Source organism: Opisthorchis viverrini, assembly GCF_000715545.1.
Source record: "Opisthorchis viverrini unplaced genomic scaffold opera_v5_318, whole genome shotgun sequence".
NCBI classification, from domain to species: Eukaryota; Metazoa; Platyhelminthes; class Trematoda; order Opisthorchiida; family Opisthorchiidae; genus Opisthorchis; species Opisthorchis viverrini.
The window spans coordinates 123050-125629 of NW_008751974.1; the positions used below are offsets into that span (position 1 = coordinate 123050).

At 45.2% G+C, this 2580-nt stretch overlaps 1 protein-coding gene across 1 annotated transcript in view; it reads right to left on the reverse strand.

The window, feature by feature from the left end:
- Window positions 1-1059: 1059 nt before the first annotated feature.
- Window positions 1060-2580, reverse strand: part of T265_09913 (hypothetical protein) — a gene marked incomplete at both ends in the record, with an annotated part of 47715 nt that continues 46194 nt past the window's right edge. The window contains one exon of the mRNA XM_009176129.1: window positions 1060-1380. Within this exon, the coding sequence (XP_009174393.1) occupies window positions 1174-1380 (207 nt within the window). The remainder of the gene's footprint in view (window positions 1381-2580) is intronic.

Below are 2580 nucleotides of genomic sequence, written 5' to 3' on the forward strand. Positions count from 1 at the left end.
GTAAACTCTCTTTGTGGCGCTGGGGTACCATTGTAAACCCACCCATCATACCGCCAGAAGGCGACATTCGTGTTCTTTCCGAGAGTTTCTGGGGGATATTTCGTTGGACTCAGTCCTGGTGACAAACCGGTAGTCCCTTTTCTAGCAACTCACACCGTTCTTCAGGGCTGAAGACCAAGGTTGCACATAACTCAAAACCGCGGCACATAGAAGCCTTCAAAAGTAATACCTCTCCTAGCCGGCTAGAATGAATGGTCTTGAGCTGTTGCCTACCTGTTGCTGTTTTACTCGGCCGCTTGCCATGAAATCCTTTGGGTGTTAACAATTTTATTCAAGCTGCTGGTACCTGTTGTAGGATGTGAACATAACGTGAGCTGCAGGCTGTCCGTGTGAAAATACGGTGCGCTTTCGTTGGATTATTAACCTACACGCCACCCAAATCCAACAACTGAAGGGAGTCATCCAGAGCAGAAATAGAGTGAATTATTCACCCTTGCCGGACGAGAGCCGAGATTGGTCATACATGTTAGTTCTAAAGGATGAAAGCGAATGCTTACACAGTAGTCTAAGGTATTTTACTTTCTGAGTGCATAAAATTTTCATCGAACACTTTCAGCAAGTATTCGTCATAGTGTCACCGTCTCTGAAGATCAGCGGTCTGGAGATGAACTTGAACCCGATAGCCTCTTCTTGACAGCAGTACTCCAACAGGCGCTGTGGGGAGCTAAGAGGTGCTTCATGCGCCCTCTCTGAACTTTGGTTAGGTGTCCCTACCAAGGGGTTACCTGTGGTGAATCCTGGAGTGAACTGTACCTCAAAATACGGTGCTTCCTCTGGGGCGGCACTGACGCTAAAAAGTTAGTGGGCAAGGTTGTGGTGTGAAAGTCAATTTGACTTTTGTTTTAGTTTAGAGCTGGTTTTGAAACGGGTATGTTTAGTTAATGCAACCGGACAACGAAGAGGCGTTATTAATTGATTCCACAATAACTTCCGAAAACAAGCAAACAGAATTCAAACTAACGAATGATCTATTCACTTAAGAAGCAGCTGATCACATAGAGGAAACACAGATTACATGCGCATAGAGCCAGGTAGATAGGGAAAAGGCACGATTACGCTTGCGGAAAGGCAAAATACGAGGGAGTAGTGGAAAAGCGATCTGGTAATCTGACGTCATACAATAGGTTGATTGAAAGGCTGCTGGTGACGATAGTGCATAAACAAACATTTAGTCGGTATCCGGGGTACATTGGACCCTGAAATGCGACGAATCACAGCGGAGTCGAGAATATTATACTCATTCACACGGATATTGGTTGGATAACGGATGGAACGAGTCTGGACTATTGGGACGCTCTTAGGGACTTGAAGTTGCCAGGGCTGCGGTGAAAGAAAGATGACAAGAAATATGAGGGGGGTTAGACAAGTTACCGATACTACGATTAACAAATTCTCAATGTAAACATCGGCATCAACAGAGAGACTCGTTAAATATCGTGCCCACCATTTGCCTTATGCTGTCAATCGAGAACAGTCAGTTCTTCGGATAAGCATGCAAGCGGCGGGAGATATTAACGCAGTGAAGTGAACAGCCCAGTGTGACTCAGGAAGAGGTACCTTAGTGGTCAAACAAACTTGTGTTAAGAATGATCAAAGCCAAAGCGGTGTCATTTGAACCCCTCGCTCACAGCCAGTACACAACATGAGCGCAACCTGATTCTGCCGGTCCAGGCCACTGTGAAGGCCTGTCAATTCAGGCGTTTGGAGTGTGAAAATAAGGCGAAAACTCAGGTTGTGCAGCGCACAGGCGATGACAGCAAGATGTACAAAAGGTGGATTGCAAAAGTCGTAAAAAGTAAAGCCACTCAATTTAGGACTCTCAGAAGGACGATCACATTACGACATTGGAAGACGAGAAAACAAAAGAATGAGAAGCGTTGTGCGCTGTCGATCATACGGGTACACTTTACAGGCTACATAAACCAGTCCTTTCGTGAAAGTGTAAGTTTCCTCTGCGTTATACAACATGCCCTGGCGGAAATAAAAGCGAAATAAGTCCCAAGGATGTCCTTCCAATTGTTTGAAATGGATTCCGGTTGCAAATAAATTGGAAGTCATCAGGTCCAATATAAACTGTAGAGAATCGACAGAAAAAGGAGGCCATGAAATTCCTTCGAAAGCGCAGTGTACGTATCCGTGCCAAGTGACCTGGATAACGAAAGTAAAGAGATGAGACGATGGCGGCTATTTTGCCAACAACCACAGAATCTGCTCAGTAAAAATCAAGGGCGGTTCCGTTAGGTTTAAACACGTCCGTTTACTGAGCTGAGGGAAAAAGTAACTGACATTGTTCGCAGGCTGACGGTGATTGCTATCCTTCGGGAAGGTTGTTACGGCAGCTTCACGAAATAAAGTCGAAGAACTTAAGCACATCGACCGACCGTTAGTGGACTTTGTGACGGATATACGGAACCCAATTTTCTGGGACAAACTGGTTACTCACTAGCAAGTCAAGAGACAATTATCGTCCGCTTTTAGTGATATTATGAGACTCTGTGTGATTAGTGGAAAATCATTCCG